Source organism: Papaver somniferum, chromosome 9, assembly GCF_003573695.1.
Source record: "Papaver somniferum cultivar HN1 chromosome 9, ASM357369v1, whole genome shotgun sequence".
In the NCBI taxonomy this organism is placed as follows: domain Eukaryota; kingdom Viridiplantae; phylum Streptophyta; class Magnoliopsida; order Ranunculales; family Papaveraceae; genus Papaver; species Papaver somniferum.
The window spans coordinates 38,032,448-38,050,486 of NC_039366.1; the positions used below are offsets into that span (position 1 = coordinate 38,032,448).

General features: G+C 39.2%; 2 protein-coding genes across 2 annotated transcripts; both read right to left on the reverse strand.

The window, feature by feature from the left end:
* Nucleotides 1-5,562: 5,562 nt before the first annotated feature.
* Nucleotides 5,563-7,520, reverse strand: LOC113309235. The gene is made up of 9 exons (XM_026557642.1): nucleotides 7,363-7,520; nucleotides 7,202-7,267; nucleotides 6,829-6,976; nucleotides 6,682-6,734; nucleotides 6,512-6,551; nucleotides 6,262-6,420; nucleotides 6,019-6,175; nucleotides 5,822-5,901; nucleotides 5,563-5,735 (listed from the first exon to the last, which is right to left on the reverse strand). Exons 1-9 carry the CDS (start codon nucleotides 7,488-7,490, stop codon nucleotides 5,670-5,672), a joined length of 897 nt encoding a protein of 298 aa, XP_026413427.1. The 5' UTR covers nucleotides 7,491-7,520; the 3' UTR covers nucleotides 5,563-5,669.
* A 4,420-nt stretch (nucleotides 7,521-11,940) lies between these two features.
* LOC113308017 (elongation factor 1-alpha) lies at nucleotides 11,941-14,590 on the reverse strand. The gene is made up of 3 exons (XM_026556489.1): nucleotides 14,506-14,590; nucleotides 13,206-13,687; nucleotides 11,941-13,103 (listed from the first exon to the last, which is right to left on the reverse strand). The coding sequence occupies exons 2-3, from the start codon at nucleotides 13,665-13,667 to the stop codon at nucleotides 12,222-12,224; spliced, it is 1,344 nt and encodes a 447-aa protein (XP_026412274.1). The 5' UTR covers nucleotides 13,668-13,687; nucleotides 14,506-14,590; the 3' UTR covers nucleotides 11,941-12,221.
* Between the last annotated feature and the right edge of the window lie 3,449 nt (nucleotides 14,591-18,039).

The window sequence follows — 18,039 nt, forward strand, 5'->3', positions numbered from 1 at the left end:
CAACATGTAACTGAACACATCTGAAAGTGTAGTTCGGTTACCATATGTCAAGAACATGTAACCGAACACACCAGAAAGTGTAGTTCGGTTACGTTTTCCAAACACGCAGGTTACCGAACTCGTTCGTTAATGGAGGTTTTGGTCGTACATTGCAATGTTCGGTTACCTAGGATAAAATGGTAGGTAACCGAACTTTGAACTTGACAATTTATTTGAGTACATCTTGTGTGTTCGGTTAGTTCGTAAACTTCAACGCAACCAAGTTCCCAACCGAACTTCAGGTTAAAAGTAACCTAGTGTTAGAAGTTCGGTTGGTTCGCAAACTTCAACATATTTTGCGAATCAACCAAACTGGGCTTATAGGTAGAGTTCGGTTACAAAGAAAACTTAATAATTTTGCGAACGAACCAAACTTATGGACTTGTATTGTTCTAATATAAGGAGTTCGGTTAAAAGCATTTTTTTTTGCGAATCAACCGAACTTTGAGTTCGGTTAATAAAAAATAATTTGTGATAACCGAACTTTTTACTGCAAAAAAACTCCATTAAACCCCTCTGCAACTTCCATTTTCAACTCATTTTGATGATTAGTTCTCATTTATTCAACCAAAAACGAATGACAAGTAATGGGTTTGTGAGAATATCTTTGTTAATGTTTTAAATTAAGCTATATATATATATAGTGGTGGTGGTGGTTATCGGAGGTGGTGGTGGTAATCGGTGGTTGTTGGTGGTGATAATTGGAGGTGGTGGTGGTGGTAATCGGCGGTGGTGGGCGGTGGTGGTAATCGGTGGTTGGTGGTGGTGGTGGTGGTAACCGGTGGTGGTGGGTGGTGGTGGTGGTGGTAACCTCCGGTGGTGGGTGGTGGTGGTAATCGGTGGTTGGTGGTGGTGGTGGTAAATGGTGGTTGTTGGTGGTGGTGGTAATCGGCGGTGGTGGGAGGAGGTGGTGGTTATATATATATATATATAGAGGTGGTTATTGTGCTGGTTTTAAATTAAATTAGGTTAAGGATAGGTTAGTCATTTCAATATTCCAGAACACCCCTTATAACTTCAGGAAAGGTGGCCTAATAAGACCATGGTCCCAAAAAAAAAAAACATCGTCCCTAAGAAAACATTCGTTAATAATATTGCTTTTCAAAGCCGGCTTGTCTTTGCCGGCCATAATGCAAAATGGGCTTGGGCATGCCATGGCATAGCCCATCCCGTCGTCCCATTTGATATAATGGGCAAGAGACAGCCCGTTCTGTCCCGCCCTTAACAATGTTTCAAGATGATCGGGCCTGGCCGGCACAATCTACAGCACTATCCTAACTCTATAAATAGTGTTCTTTTCCTCGTTTTTTCAAACGTCTTTTCCATATTCAATCAAGGGTTTCCTCTGTTAAGAACATGGTTAGGGTTAATTTTCCGGTCAGATCAGACTTCTCCAAGTCCCGGGTCAATTACGAGTTGAACGATATTGAGAAGAAATTTGAAGAATCCGAGGTAGAGAAGAAGAATTTGCTTAAAAACTTTGCAAATTGTATGAAATTATCGATTCAAACACCTATTAGTTTACTTTCTGAAGGTTTAGTCAAGCCTCTACAGGTAGATAAATGCATTGATATAATGGAAAGGCGTCTTGACGCGACGGATAGAGGAGTCGGTGCATTTGAATTTTTCGTTATTTGTGTTTGTGTTTGGGGTAGTTTTTTATGTTTTGAAATCAACTGGAAAAATTTTATCACCTCTTCTTCCACATTTTATTAGTTTCTGCAAGTCTATTGGTTGTGGCTTCGTTGTTTGTGTCTGTGGTTTGGTTACTTTTATCAGAAGTTTGTTCTAGGGTTTTTGAATTTAGTTTTTTTTTTCCTATCGTTGGTCTCTACTGTACAGCAGAAGAAGACAAGGCTAAGAATTAATAGTATGACAAAAAAGTGACTCATGGGCTCATGGGAGATTGATTCTGGAATGTTCTATCGTGTGTGGACGTGCTTTATTGTTTTGGATATTTTCACCCACTCGGGGACCGTTTGTTTTACACCCACTGAATTCTGACTCGCGATATAAGTTGTCTGAATTGTCCGAGGCATTACGGGGACTGGTTTGTTTTCTGGAGATTTCAAGGAGTGTTTATGCGATGCACATTCATAGCTTCAACCTCATGAAAACATCTGTTCCATTGCCATTGAATGTATTTCGTTGAATTCATATATGCAACATATATGAATTTTTATTGAATTTTGCTTTTTTGATGAAGAGCCAAGCCAATTGGAAGCAGTATCCAGTAGGAGCCAACTCAAACACACAAATAATAAAACTACTTCTTTTGTGTATTACTTGTTTACATTGTGTAGATTTAAATTCTTATCAACGCATGTGTTTACTTTTCCTTTCTAGTTTATATATGCATATAGGATAGTTGCATCATACTTTCATTTCCGACAAACACACAAATACAATCAATAACCATGGCATGGTGCTGGCCATACCTCCCATCCTACAACAAAACAGTGTGGGTGAATTCACCCCAAGTTACCTTACACGGACAATAGAACTAAGGTAACGTCGTCCCGATCAAGATATCGGACGATGTCCTGACACAACAAGAGATACCCAGATTTGACAACTCTATCTTACACCACAGTAAGGATTGATCAACCAGGGTATCACTCTTGACAATATGGTCCGAGCTACAAGCTCAAGCAACAAGTGCTCCTACAATTGGCACTAAACAAAATATACAAGGCTAAACGAAAGTTGCTACAATCCTAGTCTAACACCATAAGAGATAGCATGTCTAATAGAGGAATTGATCACTCCTTGGATATGTTACCCGAGGTTGGACCAACAATGTACAATCGAAACTCTTTCACATCCAAATCATAAGAATATCATACGATTAAAACAAAGGTGGTCGCCAAACGGCACTGTAAAAAAGAAATTAGTAACAATATCAAAGATGCCTCCCACATACGAGGACTTACCATAAAATAACAACAAAGTCACGCCTCCCACAGATGAGAACTTTCCAATAAAGACGAAAATTTTCCACAAAGGTGCATACGAACCTACAAGACTTATGTTCAACACGAGAAACTAGGAGAAAGAAGCCAAAATGAACAAGCTTAAGTATGTTCACCATCAGGAGACCGTTGATCGTCATCCCCTTCATCCTCGACGTCAGTAACAATCTGCACAGGCTCGGACTCGACAGCCGGGGGAGGGACCACGATGTTCGCAGCAGCAGCAGCAGCGGCGGCTCGTTGACGCTCTCGAAGGACAACAACCTTACAAGCTTTTTTCATCAGCACCTTATACTCGGATGAAGGTTATTCAACCTCTCATTCTTCTCCGCTTGGGCAGCAACTAATTCTTCTTCATGACTGCTCACCAACTCATTAAGATCCTGATCAAGGCCCCGCCTAGCTGCCCTCTTCCTCCAATTGACGCTCCAACTCTGCCTTTTGCTTACAAACCTCTGCAAGAGAAAAACGAAAAGATTAACTCACGCCAAATATCATGGCAAAACAATACACAAACTGATGTACAAGTGACCTTCGTTTTCAAGCAAAACAGCGGCTAAATTCTGTTCTAATCGAATCTTTTCGGCATCTAGAGCACTAATCCGGGCTTCTATAGGAGTCACGGACATGTAACCCTGAGGACAAGATAGCATATGCCTATCCCTCTCCTTATCTAGGGCAACATAATCCCGCTTAAGCCTCCTCAGTGCTTCCCTATCATCTTCAGCCTGTGCTATGATAGGCGTATGATCGCATTGCCAATTAATAATCCCATCTTTTTGCGCCCGGAGCACCTTGATCTCATCTGAACGCTCCACAGCCGTTCTTTTAGCTTTCTCAAGCAAATTCCGTAATTCCACAGTGCGTTTCCGATGTACCTCAACGTCCTCCTGCAACTTCACATTCTCTTGCTCTAATGAGTCAATCTTACATTGGCGTGCGCTGACATCCATCTTAAGACCACTGCGTTCTCTAGCATGTCTATGACCAACATTATCTAACTGCTCCTCCAATCGTTTGACCATAACTACCAATACATGGACTATTTCTGAAGTCTCATCCCTATCAAGAAGGTGCAATATTAAAGATATAAAACGGGTAAATACCTTCTAACTCCTTCTTATCCCGATGAAAATATGATGCTTCATCCCTCGCCACTGCCAATGCGGTACGAAGTAGTTGAACCTCTTGCTCAGCAGCTTTGGCATTCCTCATAGCCACGCGAGCCTCGGCTAGCATACCAATCCTCAAATTGTTGCTCTAAAGATACAATAATACCAGTCAAGACTGGGGCAAAAAAAAAAAGAGGGAGCAAACAACAACAATCCATACAATGATGAAAAACTGAAACAAGTTAAACACCACATACCGATAGAACCAGCTGTTGCTGCGCAGATCTGTCCAAAGACGCCAGGACACGAGCTTGCTCGTCATCGCTCAGCTGAGCATATGACCTTCATCGACTCGGATCCGCCACTAAACCAGGGCGTAGAAGAAGAAGCACCAGACGGACCCGCTCGGGCAGAAGGAAAACCACTAGCAAAGTTGCTTGGTACACTCGGCGTGCCACCACCAACTCTCGGAGACACAATAAGACCATCGCCACTAACATCTGTACCCCCGCCAGCGATATCCCTCGCCTGGGGCAGAGTTATGAATTGGAAGATCGAATATAAAAGAGGAGGAAGAAAACAGTTGCGTTTGGATTTTGATGTACTGGTATGAATTGTTTACTCTACCTGTATCAGCTGTGGTTGAGTTAACCACTCAGAGGGATAAAACGTATTTTTCATATGATTCTACGTCAACCAGCCTTGATCGATTTTACCCAATCCGTCAATATTAGTTGACTGATACCTTGTACGTCCATAAGGTTTGACTCAAACCTTTGGATTTCGGTGAGGATTGCTATATGATTTTCATACTGTTAAAAAGTTAAATTAATTTAGTTTTTAATTTTCCGGTCCGCGAGTTATAACCCCAGAAGTGTCACCATCCTTCCACAAAAAATCGATCAAAACAAAAGTAACACAAAACCCCCATCAAAACAAAATTAACACAAAAACCCCAAATTTAAATGTTGGTTTCATCAAATTTTATTTTGGTTTCATCAAATTTTATGATGAAACCAAAATAAAATTTGATGAAACCAACATTTAAATTTGGGGTTTTTATATCATTTTATAAAAATTTGGAGTTTTTGTATCAATTTTGTTTACGATGGAGTTTTAATGGATCCCAACATTTGAGTGGGGTTTTTGTACCATTTATATTGAATTTTTATTGAATTTTTCTTATTTGATGAATTATAAATAGTGTAGGATGGGGTGGGCAAAGTCATGAACATGGAAACAACACATGCAGTACAAGCAGTCAAGCACAAACGAAGAGAGCTGCAAACTCTGACATGTAAAACTCAAACAGGTCACAACAGATAAAGATGCGTAGAATGTAGAATCAATGTTGAGTAACAACTAAAACAATCTCAAAAGCTTTCCTTTATTTGAATCTTAGTCGCACTTGTTTATTCGAACTTTACAATGAATGGCACTGTACGTACGTACTGTTTTTCTTAGGCTGGCTCTCATTGAATACTATCGCAGAACTTTACATTTCAGACAAAACCTTTGTTAGTTCCAAAGAATGAGTAAAATCTGACTACAGATTTATGCTGCACAAGTATAGGTTCTGTTCTTCCAGACGAGGAGTCGCCTCTGCAAGTATCTGAAAGGAGAAATTTTCATGTCAGGACCTGATTGTTAAAAATATCAGAAACTGAATGAAAAGCAGATCAGTAAAAGTATTATTACCTCAAATCCCATTTTTCTGTATAGTGCCAATGCTGGTTCGTTATCCCTACGGACTTGTAGGAATACCTGCTTTACACCTCCTGACACACCAAATCCAAGATTATTGGTCGCATACTTGCATTAGTTTTCCTTAAGCACGGAATTTGGATGACTGCAAGAGAACATAAAGAAGCCAAGGGACGGAGGGATAGTCTTACCTTCTTCTTTTGCAGCTTCAATTGCAAACTTCAGCATGCTGCTTCCAACACCTTGTTGACGTGCACTCTCAGCAACAGTTACGTTCGTTATTATGCCACATTTCTCTGATCCTCTTTCTTTGAAGGTGCTATACAGATTTGCCCGCTTCACAAGTTCCTGGAAAACCAAGGGATCCAAATCTTAGGTGATTCTCGACATCAAATTGCAAACTTATATTAGAAAATTGTTCAAGTATAATGCACCTCAGGATAAGTCTCTCCCTCTAACAGATAGTTGACACGAAGATCCAGTGTTCCAATAACATTTTGAAGCAGATTCTCGCCTTCCTTTCTTACAGCAATAATGCACATGAACGGTTCTATATGACGTATCATATATCGCTTTATTATCACACTATACTCCTGCATAGACAAGACAGTAAGCCAATAAGCAGCACCGTTCTCATGTGATGCATTTACTAATTTTCAGTCAGTAGTGTAAGTTTAGTTTTACCACTTTGGCGTATTTCTCCTTTTCGTAGCTACTAAAAGATCTGTTAACCATACAAAGTATCAAGATTATAATCTCGAGAATAGTCCTAAAATCGATAACTTATGAACTCAAGATCTAGAAGTTCCTGTTTGGATGAAATGAAATTCAGTTGTCAGATACGTAATACAAACCGGATCTGCGATCGATATTTGTAAAGTCCTTCTGTTTTCAACGATGCTGATGCCTACTCAAAAGACAACCCAAATTAAACCCACCTTCAGAATCTAATTCGGAAAAACAAATTAGAATTAGAATTTCAAAATTACTTAAAAAATTACCCAAAACTCTTCATCAAGTTCGGCTTCTCTAACCGCATACTCTCCATTATCTGACAAAATCAATGCACCACCATGTTCTTCTTCTTCATTGTCAGATGAAAATTCTTCGTTGTCTCTAGGCGATGCAAACAGTACCGGACGAAATTTCCTATATCATATAAACAATTAAACAACTAAGAACACAGGACAATCTACAGCCAAGATTCATCAAGAACCCAAAGAATGAATTCTGAATAGAATGAAGATAATGAAGTCACTTTGTTGCAGGAGAAACAAGAACAGATTTACTAGCAGAATGCAAGAACTTGGGATTGAATTCCCTGTATGAAAAAAGAAAAACCCAGAGATTAAGAATAGAAGTAGCAGTACTCACATTGTTGCAGGACAAGAAACAAGGACAGATTTTCTAGAAGGATGCAAGAACTTGGGATTGAATTCCCTGTAGGTATCAAATTAACAAAACCCAACTAAGAATTCATGAAAAAAGAAGAACCTTGAGAGATTAAGAATAGATGGAGATGATGGAGTACTTACGTTTTTGCAGGAAAAGAAACAAGAACAGGTGGTTTGTGTTGAATTCTTCTTCCATGGCAAGAAGAAGGGAAATGCAACAACTTGGGTCGTGTTGTTTGATGATCAAACACATTCATCGACAGCAACATTTTGTTTTCTTCTTCTTCAATGGAGTGATTGTTTTTCTATTGGGTCTGTAAAAACTGAATGGATGGATTTTTGATTCGTTCATCTGGTTGTTATAAGTGAAGGGAAAACAAGTTCTGGTTTAAGTTGGTTGACTCTATTATGATTTATGACCATTGGATCATTCTATAGTCTGTTATGATCTAGAACACTGTGCTCCTGACACGTATTATCCCTCTATCCCTGACTAAGGGGAGAACCAAATTTACAGTGCCATCTTATTTGGTTTGTCTGTACATTGTCATTGCTGAGATACAAACTCTGACTATCTACAGAAAGTAGATGGCTGACAAGTAATTTTCGCATACTGTTTTGGTACAGTTACAAACATGTAAATTGAGAAAAGTGGTAGGTCGGTTGAAGAGAGCAGAGATCCGAGAAAGCCTTTCTGCATCCTGCAGTACAAACATGAATGCATTAATGTCCTCATTTTTCTCTCAACTTCAACTATAAGTTGTAGCTCAACCAATAGGTGCTAATGCAATTTGCAAGAATGTGTATTGTGTGTTGGAAAAAAATGGGTTTCACAAAGGATGAATGACACAGAGAAGAAATTGTTGCACTCCAAAACTTTCAAGGCTTGTATAAATTTCTTTTAGACAAATATTTCTACCCTCCCAATAACAATTGGCGATTACAACAGGTATGCGAAATATTGCCTTCAGGATACAATGAAAGCCCTGCAACGAAAACTGAATTCAAGGTTTGTACCCCTTGATTCAATCAAGAACACACAAAGAGATTTCTGATTTCTGATGATGCTTTTTGAAATAGAGAAAACAGATTGATTTTTCTTATATTTAAACGAAACTGGGAGAAGCTATTTATAAAGGGTTTTGCACCTGTTGGGAATAGGTTTTTTTTTATTCGCCAACAGGTTTCTATTCACGAAACGTCAGGTTCCTTCATCAACAGACATCAATGGTGTCTTTTGGATTCGAAATTTTCGAACAGGCTTTTATCGGCCAAATAAAACCTTCAGTTCAAAAAATTCTTCCGGGGGCGTTGCCCCCTCGACCACAGCCTGGGGGGCGATGCCCCCCAGGACCCCCCTTTGGTTAGCGGCGTGGAAAATATTCCAACATTGTGTGGCTTGTTAAGTAGGCAGTCTTTACCTTATATCCCACTCCATCGAAAAATTTAACCTTCTAAGTTCAATCTAAGGTAGAAATACTTGGATTATGATTCGACGAATTATACTGCACAGCTTAAGAAGTTGTGGCATTAAATTTACCAATGATGTAGTCCGAAAGGTCTGGAACAAAGTTCTTATGCCTTCAGTATTGATCTTTGACATTCTCTATCTAATACTACATCCGCTTCGGAAAAAAGTGATACTTTCACATTTTCATTTTTGCAAAGTAGGCCAAACTGAAAAAGTGAAAGTATCACTTTTCCTGAAACAGAGGGAATACAAAATGTCACACTTCACAGGAACGTACGCATACTGGATGTAGCCAACCACACAGTATAAAGAAAAAGTGAACGGTATCAAACCCCACGTTTGCAAGTCACTGATACCTCGGCTTGAGAGATTGATCATACTTTTTTCTTGACTAACTTAATTTTCACCCACTTGGTGACCGTTCGTTTCACCTACTTAATTCTCTGAGCCATCTGAGTTGTCCGAGGTATATGATGTTATACCCGGTTTGTTTTCAGGTGAAGCCATGTTTTATGTTTAAGGAGTGTTATGGGACGCAGATTCGAAGCGCCAACCACATCAATAAGCATCCGTTGCCAGTGTCACCCATATTTTTCAGCATAATTGCAAAATCCAGGCTAACTCACATATATAAGTTTTCATCGAATATTCTATTTTGAAAAATCCTTAGTAGGTGGTGGCGGTTCATGATGAGTACAGTGTAGGATGAGGTGTGCAAAGTTATGAACACGGAAACAACACATTATAATCAGTCAGGCACAAATAAGTCTGACATTTGCTTGGTAAAGTTATTTATTTGCAGGTCTTCTTTGAAGGAAGCATGAATATCTACAATATTGTTATACACACGCATCTATTTCAGGTTCAACTTCCAACTTCAATATCCGCACATCTAGCCACCTGCGCTAATGGTTGTAAGTCGAGGCCGCAATTGACGCAGCTCAGTCTCAACCATATGGCCTAAAACGGAACCAGCACTACATTCGCAGCTTTGCAAGTAAGAAATTTAGCTTGTTGGTGTTAAACATGGTAACTGCCTATCTGGTAATTCGTTATCAAGAGATTTGGGGCCCTGCTAAGTAGACGCAATACCACTGGAATGCGCATGTCTCACCTCGAGGCATCATTCAGGGTTCACAACCGTCATAAACACTACTAGGACTATTGTAATCTGTCTTGGTAGTCCTTGAATATCCCCCAAAAGTCCAGCTATATAAACACACAACATATTCTCATAACACCAGCAATTTCTCTCTTTGTCTCTCGCTACATAGAAAATCAAGAAACCCCAAGATTTCATCTTCAATCAAGCAATCAAGAATCGTGATGTCTGGATCATCAATGGCAACTTACTTCATGGTCTCATTAATCCTCTTCATTTCTGCTTTCATCATCGGAGTTACACTTTCTGATCAACAACAACAAACCCACCCCATTGTTGGTTCTTCTTCATCTACATTCAATATATTCAAGAAAGAAGAAGCATCATCAGAACAACAATTTCAGAACATAATTGAAGCTTTAATGGCTACTCAAGATTACAGTAACTGGGCTGAGGTACTCTCTATAACTGATCCTTTCACTTTTCCCATCACTGCAACTTTTTTAATCCCAGGTGATAATCCCTTAATCAATACTTCTTCGTCTTCTTCGTCTCAATCTTTAATAACATCAACTATTGGTTATCACATAATCCCACAACAACTCCCTTTCTCTCTTCTTCAAACATTTGCAATAGGTTCAAGAATCCCAACTCTATTACCAGAAAGAACAATTCTTGTAACCAATAATTCCCAATCGAATTTCACAATTGATGGAATTCAAATCACATATCCTGATTTGTACATCAACGGAGCTGTTGTTGTGCACGGTATTAAATCTACCCTGAATTACACTGCTTTTGGTTCTGCTAATGCTAAAGATGATGATCATGATACTAGTGATGACCCTTTTTCTGATAATGATGATGATGATAACAAGAAGAAGAATGAAACTAGTACATCAGCAGAAGGAAATGGAGAAAATGGAGGAGAAAGGGTTTCTTCAGTTGGAACCAAATTGACATTCAAGAAAAGGGTTTTCCTGGGTATATCTTGGATTATGATCTACACTTGTTTCTCGAGTTAGATCCTTTGGAACTGCATTGCCTTCAAATATTTCTGTTTATGAAATTTCAGAGGTGTTGTTCTTTTGATTTTTGAGTACTGTAAGTGTGAAACTTAAAAGGGTTTTTACTTTCCTGGGGTCTCTGTAACTTCTGAGTCCTGTAATGGGTGTTTTTACTTTCTTGGGGGGTTACTTTCATGGAGTTTTACTTTTTTGAGCTCACTGTAACATTTTGGTCACTCTAATTTTTAAAACTCACAAGGGTTTTACTTTCTTGAGCAGTCTCTGTAACTCCTTTTTACAAGTACAAGTACATTTGGGAATAATGGAATTTTGGTTCTTGTCTTCTAAATACTTTTATCTACTTTTGCACAAATGATTCTGCTAGTGGTGGTGGATCTTCTGGCGGTTATGAGCAACATTGCCATACACAGCTTTGCCAGTGTTCACCAAAGTGAACCAGTGCTAGAAATCTGCAGTCTTACAAAAAAGGAAAAATGACACATAAAGCAAAACGAGAAGGCACCTTAAGGTACACAGCTCTGAAGACAATAACTAGGAAATACGCATAGAAGAGGGATTTAAGCAAGTAAAAAGTTGTGAACAGAAACTTGAAAACCCAAAATCAAACTTATGTTTTTAAAGGAACTTCAACTGAACTGCTCACCCCCTGTCAAACTTGAAGTTACTTCTGTTTCTGAAATTGGTCATATCTTTAGAATGTTTCTTTGAAGCTTTCAGTGTAATTCTACTTCAGTATGGTTTTTCAGAGGTAGTCTAATTGTGAAACACTCACAAGGGTTTTACTTTTTGGGGTCTCTGTAACTTCCGAGTCCTGTAATTGGGGTTTTACTTTCTTGAGCTCACTGTAACTTCTTTCCCATTCCTTGGATTTACAAGTACAATTGGAAATAATGGAATTTCGGTTCGTCTTCTAAATTTTTTTATCAGAACCGAATCTGACTGACTCTGCATTCAGGCAGAGTATAAAGCTAGCTATGAACCTGACTTGCTTTTCAGGCAGAGTATAGTTCAAGGATTATAAAATGCCCTGCATCCATGTACTTACAACTGGTACAGCGTTGCAAGAAGGCACTTGAGGTACAACTCTGAAGACAATAAATACCAAATACGATATTCAATTAACAGAGTAAAAAGTCTTGAATTGAAAACCCAAAATCAAACATATGTTTTTTAAGGAACTTCAACTGAACAGCCTAACATTTTGTTGCCACCGCCTGTCAAGCACCCAGGTTTGCATCCGGACGCGCAACAAAACAAAAGCTATACAAAACAAGAGACTGCACAGATACCTAACCAACAAAAAGCAAAAATAAAACTGACTAATAGTAAAGCAATAGAGACAAGTCCTTCCTGTAGATCCTCCTAGCACCATCCCTCTAGTTAACAATGGCAGCACACTTCATTTCTTCTTGACAGCAGACTTGGTAACCTTGGCTCCTGTTGGGTCCTTCTTCTCAACTCCCTTGATGACACCAACAGCAACTGTCTGCCTCATGTCCCTAACAGCAAAACGTCCAAGAGGTGGGTACTGAGCAAAGGTCTCTACAACCATGGGCTTGGTTGGAATCATCTTAATAATACCAGCATCACCGTTCTTCAAGAACTTGGGCTCCTTCTCAAGCTCCTTTCCAGATCGCCTATCGATCTTGGTTTGGATCTCAGCAAACTTGACAGCAATGTGAGATGTGTGACAGTCAAGAACTGGAGCATAACCATTACCGATCTGACCAGGATGGTTCATGATGATGACCTGGGAGGTGAAGTTGGCAGCTTCCCTGGCAGGGTCGTCCTTTGAGTTGGAGGCGACGAAACCCCGCTTGAGATCCTTCACTGCAACATTCTTGACATTGAACCCAACATTGTCTCCTGGAAGAGCTTCTAGAAGGGCTTCGTGGTGCATCTCCACAGACTTAACTTCAGTGGTCAAACCGGTGGGTCCAAAAGTAACAACCATACCAGGCTTGATGACTCCAGTTTCAACACGTCCCACTGGCACAGTTCCAATACCTCCAATCTTGTAAACATCCTGAAGGGGAAGACGAAGGGGCTTGTCTGAGGGTCTCTTTGGCTCAGAGATGTTGTCAAGAGCCTCAAGGAGAGTTGGTCCCTTGTACCAGTCAAGGTTGGTGGACCTTTCAATCATGTTGTCTCCCTCGAATCCAGAGATAGGAACAAAGGCAATTTTTTCTGGGTTGTATCCAACCTTCTTCAAGTAAGATGAGACCTCCTTCACAATTTCATCGTACCTAGCCTTTGAGTACTTGGGGGTGGTGGCATCCATCTACAAACACGAAACACAAATTATAGTTAGCCACAGGAAAGATATACAGCATTAGAAAGTTTAAATTTCATAGTCAGGAAACGAATTGTGAGAAAGACATACCTTGTTACAACAACAGATCATCTGCTTGACACCAAGGGTGAAAGCAAGAAGAGCATGCTCCCGAGTCTGACCATCCTTTGAAATACCAGCCTCAAAACCTCCAGTGGTTGAATCGATAATGAGGACGGCACAATCAGCCTGAGAAGTACCAGTAATCATGTTTTTGATAAAGTCACGATGTCCAGGAGCATCAATAACTGTGCAGTAGTACTTGGTGGTCTCAAACTTCCACAAGGCAATATCAATGGTAATACCACGCTCACGTTCAGCCTTAAGCTTGTCAAGAACCCATGCGTACTTGAATGACCTCTTGTTCATCTCAGCAGCCTCCTTCTCGAATCTTTCAATAACACGCTTGTCAATACCTCCAAGCTTGTAGATCAAGTGACCAGTGGTGGTCGATTTACCAGAGTCGACATGTCCAATGACAACAATGTTGATGTGAACCTTCTCTTTACCCATATTGAATTCTTAGAAATTAACTGCACAACATACCAACAAACGAAAAAAAAAATAAAAAAAAAATAAACAAACAATTTTGGATAGGATTATACAGATAAACTAATAACACCTAATAAACCAATAAACTAAACAGATAAACAAGCAGTTCAACAAAATTCCTTGGCACAAGATTCTCACATCACCTCAATAGCTATTAATCCAAAGAACACCTAAGTTTCAAATCTTACAGATATAAAAGAAAATCTGAAATCATGTTATCAACAAAAACAAACATCATGTTATCCAAAAACGCATGAAATCGTCAAGTTACAAACGAACATAAAAACAACACACTAAATCATGTAATCGAACTAATATAATCTACTTCTCATATGCAAACATCAAACAAACAAATATAATAAATCATGTAGATCGTCTGACACTTACCAGATCTAAGCTCACTAATACCACAAAATTGAATTCAATCATATCGACAGAACACAAGCTGCTAACGCTCAGGTTTTCAAAACACCATACCGATTTACAATTTTAAAGAAAAAAATCACTATAACATATACTCCACAAATCTAACAAACCTTGATCAAACCACACAAGACCATCAGAGAATTTCTAAACATGATATTCTGCAGATCTAACATAACTAGTAACAGAGATCGAAATTCAACCGAATCAACAAAGAAATGTTATCACTCAGATACCTAAACATACAATCGCTTTTACTGTTTCAAAACGAACAAGATTACACGAATCATACAAAACAATCAGAGAATCACAAACCGATTACAAGCTACAAACATGACGATAATGGAAGAAGAACTGAAGGATTATAAACCCTAACCTGAATCGCCGAATAGATAAGCTCCGCAGCACAGAGAGTTTTCACAAAACCTAGAGAGACTGAAAAAAAATGTGAGGCCTCTCTTGTTATAAACCCTTAGGGTGTCTTTTTCTGCCGTTGGATGCATTTACGAAGATTTAGTTTCCACCGTCGATTTGATGTGGGCCACTGCCAGCAACTAGGTCGGTGACTCGGTGCAGTGTTGGTACTACAGACCCGACCAACAGCAAAGTAGAACAACTCATGGTGGCATTGATTCGGGTTCCAACTAAAGCCATCTGGGGCCAAATCAGTTTGCGGCGATGGAAGTCTTTAAGGGATCCTCAATTAAAGAGAGAGCAGGCATCGGAATCGTCACTACAACTTTAACTAGATTACTGCTGCAGCAGTGAAGGTCGACGATGAAAGGGAACTGCTTTTTAATAAAATGATATCGAAATTGATCGATTTCAATTGATCTGATGGATATATTAAAGAAATTTGAACTGTGAATCTGTTTGTTTAATGGTGTTTGACTGAAATATGTAATCAATTTGATTGATGATCTCAAATTTGAGCTTAATTTCATGAAATTGTGATTTCCAAAAAGCCAATTTCAGTTTCTCTGCACAAACATTGTGACGGACAAACTCACCAATTTTTCATCACTAAGGGACTCCTCCCTTTGGTCGTCATCCAACAAGGGAATATGATGATACACACGTTCAAGTACGACGTTGTCATACATGCATTGCGGCTCAGAGGTATGACTGGCCGGTGACTCTTAGGCTTAGCTAGTGATAAGGAAGCTGGATGTCAAGTATCAGACTCTGGACTTGAAAATGGCGGCATATTTGTGGTTTGCTCGGATATCAAAGTGGTAAAACAGCCGATAACCATCAGAGTATGACTTTTATAACACCGTTGTTGTCGGTATAAAAGGTGCAATTGTGCAACTTCAGTTTAGATAATGTGTTCAAGGTTAATGGTGATGTCTGGTGTCACACCCGTAAATGCTCCAGAAAAACTTTATGCGCAAGTGTAACATGGAAGCACAGTGGTTCAGTGAATCAAGCTTCACCCACCTGCATTTCAGCATTATAAGTTTTCATCAATACAAACAGCCAACTCTTCAATTCCACGGCGGAAATCTTTAGCCTTATTTCACTTCTCTTAACTTCTCAAATGTATCACATAATATATTCAAACATTGTCATACCTTGCCAACAACAATTGGCCAACCAAGAACACTTGGAACATGACACAATCAACTCATTTTATTGCATCAAAGGGAAGATATACAAAACTTGCCTACTTAGGGACCTACACGGACTTGTTCCTCTTGAACCAAGCCTTAGCCTTACAAAAACTCTCTCAATTTGAGTCCACATTCTCCTATGTAAGCCTGCCGATTTTCCAATGCCTTAGCACTATTTATACAGTAGCTTTCTTGGCCAAAAATCGTGCACAATTGTTGCACACGCAGAGGATAGCCATCTGTCCTATGGAGCAGTTCCATAACCGCCTTTAAAGTGCCAACTTGGCCGGTTTCTCTTTAAACTCGGGCAAACACTCATCACCTGTTCCAAAGCAGTTATAAACACTCTCCCACGCTTATAAACTTTTTTTATAACCGTTCTATCTTGTCTCACACCTTTGGCATGTTTGTGAAGCCATTAGTCAACTCATAACCATCACTTGAGCCATATTGCACAATTGTTGCGCTTTACTAAATTTGGCCTTGATCCAATGCACGGCCATCTTGGCCCTGCAGCCTTATTGCTCTAGGCCAATGCACGGTCAATCCTTGTGAAAAGACGAGGGTACCCAGATACACCACAATCTTTTTTGTTTCAACCTATAAGTCCTCTATCGAATGTGATCGTCTATGGACAGGGTAGGGACAATACTACAATTCGTGTGATCGTCTATGGATACGAGATCGAGACAATACAACAACAAGATAACTTGTGTGATTGACTATGGATACAAGATCGAGACAATACAACAATCAAGTAATGCGGAGTTAACGTACAAGTGTAATTTACTTTTAATTATAATAAAACAATTATGATTGCGGAATAGAAAACTAAATGACACACCAAGACTTTGTTAACGAGGACACCGAAAATGCAGAAAAACCGCGGCACCTAGTCCAGTTTTGTATACTCTCATAACTAAGCCGTTATACAAAATCTAATACCAACTTCGTGTAGTTTAGACCACGCAGATTACCCCTAGTTAGGGGTGTAAATATTACCCGAAAAAACTCAGCCTGCCCGTACCCGCCCAAGCCCGCCTGTACCTGAAATTGCCCAAAGCTTGTTATGGCCCGTTGCGGGCTACCCGGCCTGGCCTGGATTAATTTATTGGGCGGTCTCGGGCTTTGCGATTAATTATGATGCCCGGCCTGATACCCGGCCTGGTGCCCGGCCTGAAAGGCTTCTATGTGTTATTAATCATTTAATATCCTCTTAAAAAGACTTAAAAGTTATAATTTTATAATTGTCAATTTTGTGTCAAGAAAAATAAAATATATAATTGTTTTTACTTATAATTAACCTTTTCAAAACATTAATGGTAATATATTTTCTTATTAGAAAGCTTATTGTACTCTAATTAATTATTTATTATAGCCTAAAATTAAAAATTTGTCAGTGTAATTTAAATATAAAATAATACTATCACTTTACTTACGATATGTGATGTTGGAAAGGAAAGGATATTGTATTTAATACCGTTCATTTAAAAATTTAAACTTAAAAAAAAATCAAAATAGTGGCCTGTCCGGCCCGATCTGGCCTGCCCGTATAAAAAGCGGGCTTTGGGCGGTCTTTGGGTAGCAAATTATCTACTTGTACCCGGCCTGTCCGGCCTGAATTTGTTTACGGGCTCACAAATATTAAGCCTGGCCTGCCCGGCCTGTCTTAGTTTTTGGGTCGGGCGACCCGGCCTGCCCGAATTTACACCCCTACCCCTAGTTACTTAGTTCCCTCAGTATCCCTGCGCCTTCGACTTCTAGAGTCACGTACGTGAATAACAAGTCATTTGGATCGTATCCCAAACATCAAAGGAAGAATCTGTTTGTTAACCACTCTAATCAATCTTGTTATAAGATTTAGATGAGTTGTTGACAAAGGCTCTTCCGTTTAATCTAATAAACTTCTTTATCTGGTTAGATCAATCTATCCAATAACTACCAAAGTAGTCAAGTTTAGATTCGCACTCAATCAAAACAAATCTCAAAAGAGATATATAGAGAATGTCGATCTCTTGCAACTAATCAATCAGATAAAATAATTCAAGTTTGATCCCACCCGATCAAGGTTTGTGCACACAATTCACAAGATAGGAAAACTAATAAGAAATCTTCTTTGTCTTCAAATCTTCTTTTATCTTCAAAACCTACACAACACCGCTTGAATCTCTTGTGATCAATCATACGCAGAACAGAGCATGTTAATAGTGGATTATCACAAGATGTCTTTAGATCTAACAACAGTTTTAAAGATCACGTCGATACTTTGATCTAGTTTGAGTGAATCTTATATCAGA